Raw genomic sequence first — 2,632 nt, forward strand, 5'->3', positions numbered from 1 at the left:
AAATATTCTGGTTTAATCATTTCTCCAATCTCTGCAGGCAACAAGTGCCTTGGATGCGGAGAGTGAACATCTGGTACAGGAAGCCATAGACAGAGCCATGGGTGGGAGGACGGTCATTGTTATTGCACACAGATTGTCCACTGTTAAAAATGCTCACAAGGTAATTTATTGTTATTAATTTTTGTATTATTTTAAAATGGAATTTTGATATGTATATGAGTCAGTTGATTTAGAAAGAGGAGATTTTAAGTTCATCGGGTAATTTTTTTAGAGGCAAAAGGAACGTTGTACCACATTCCATAAGTATTATATTAGTGTTTGTTCTTTGTAAGCTTTGATAAACTCAAAATTTCATATCTTTAAAATAGTCTATCATTTTTCATTCTTTTTGTATTAAGACTTGACATTTAAATGTTTGAAGCACAGATATATTCCTAAAAACAATCAAGCATACAAACAGTTTATGCCATAGATAATTACTTGGTTGATTACTGACTATTTGATAAATTGATAGGTTAGAAATATAAACCACAATTTGGAGATACATAAATAAACCAATCGTGAATTTCCAATTAAATCATTTTGACTGGAGTGACATACGGAAGTTGAAACTCAAAATAACAAAAATGTCAACAATAATGTTATTATTTATTTCAGGTTGTGGTTATTAATAAAGGCAGGATTGCTGAAATGGGAACACACTCAGAACTCTTATCAAGACCGACTGTCTACAGAAAGCTTGTAAGGAGGCAACTGTCAGAAGGACACCATCTTGGAAGTGATGTCAACAAGGATGCTGATGATGATGGAAAAGAGGAAAAAGAATATCTTAAGTCCGATCAACATGATAACACCAATATAAACAACAGCCATGTTGGTAAAGATGTTTCTGTTGATCCAGATCGCTTAGATTTTGACTTTGATAATGATGCATACGACTTTGACGATTTTAAGGATGTTGTTGATTCTCCAAAAAGTGATGATAAATTCAAAGATGTGGCTACAAACGATGCACTTAAGTTTGGCCACTTTGAGGAGACTTCAAATAATATTCAACAAAATGAAAGAAGATATACGGATGATTTCAAGGATGTCGCTTATAGTCCTAGTCATGAAAACGACTTGGATGATTTTAAAGATTTTGCTAGCAGCCCAAGGGATGATGGGACAGATTATGATGATTATAAAAGTATCAATGAAGAAGATAAACTTTTGGATTTCAATTAATTTCTACCTTTGTCAGACATAAACTGAATAATCAGGACTGAAAATGTGTCTTAAATTTATGTATTATTATTGTGCAGGAGCTGGTGCTTCAAAAATATGGAGCGGTTTGTATGATACTGTGATATTAGAAAATCTTGATTTGTCAGGCATTTTCCAAATATAAATGGAGAGTTGCTATTACAATATTTCAGGGTTTATAAGACCTTAAAACTAAATACATTCTTTAACTTTAAAAGATAGCGTTGAAACGGAAATTTTGTTAGAATTAATTAATTAAGAAAATTTGTGTCAAAATATATTCATATATACCTACCTCGCAATACAGAACAGATCTTTGGGAGGTCCAAATTAGTCAAATTCTGGTGTTTTTTTCTCCCTCTAAATTCGAATTTTAAAAAGGGAAATTTAAACCAGATGAATCTCGTTTCATTTTTTTAGGCCTTTAAAGTGACAGTTTACAAGGATGGACGTCATGTCATACTTTTTTTGGGCTGTCATTGATTTAAAAAACGATATTTAGATTCTTGAAAAGCTTTACTGTTTTTTAATTTGTTTCCTGGGCAGGTCTGGTCTCTATTTAAATTGTCGATGAATGGATAATGAATGGATGCATATAATACAGAATAACTCTGCAAGTGAATAATTTTACCTGTTGCTCATGTGATTTTGTTATATTTTGGACATTATCGCCTTTCTTGTTGTTGTTGTTGTTGTTGTTGCTCTACTTCTTCTTCTTCTTCTTCTTCTTCTTCTTCTTCTTCTTCTTCTTCTTCTTCTTCTTCTTCTTCTTCTTCTTCTTTCTTCTTCTTCTTCTTCTTCTTCTTCTTCTTCTTCTTCTTCTTCTTCTTCTTCTTCTTCTTCTTCTTCTTCTTCTTCTTCTTCTTCTTCTTCTTCTTCTTCTTCTTCTTCTTTCTTCTTCTTCTTCTTCTTCTTCTTCTTCTTCTTTTCTTCTTCTTCTTCTTTCTTCTTCTTCTTATTTTTTTTATTATTATTATATTATTATTATTATTATTATTATTATTATTATTATTATTATTTATTATTATTATTATTATTATTATTATTATTATTATTATTATTATTATTATTATTATTATTATATTATTATATTATTATTATTATTATTATTATTATATTATTATTATTATTATTATATTATTATTATTATTATTATTATTATTATTATTATTATTATTATATATTATATTATTATTATTATTATTATTATTATTTATTATTAATATTATTATTTTATTATTATTATTATTATTATTATTATTATTATTATTTATTATTATTATTATTATTTTATTATTTTATTATTATTACGACGACGATGACGATTATTATTATTATTTATTATTTATTATTATCATTCAATCATCATCATCATCTATTTATCATC

General features: G+C 27.6%; 1 protein-coding gene across 1 annotated transcript in view; it reads left to right on the forward strand.

Annotated features, from left to right (window-relative positions):
• The window catches only part of LOC144967950 (uncharacterized), a gene marked incomplete in the record, with an annotated part of 17,467 nt that extends 15,447 nt beyond the window's left edge, over positions 1–2,020 (forward strand). Inside the window, 2 exon segments of the mRNA XM_078905752.1 lie at positions 38–160; positions 658–2,020. Coding sequence (XP_078761878.1) covers positions 38–160; positions 658–1,227 — 693 coding nt within the window.
• Between the last annotated feature and the right edge of the window lie 612 nt (positions 2,021–2,632).

Source organism: Berghia stephanieae, chromosome 3, assembly GCF_034508935.2.
Source record: "Berghia stephanieae isolate SIO BIC M18660-M18661 chromosome 3, UCSD_Bste_1.3, whole genome shotgun sequence".
NCBI lineage: Eukaryota > Metazoa > Mollusca > Gastropoda > Nudibranchia > Aeolidiidae > Berghia > Berghia stephanieae.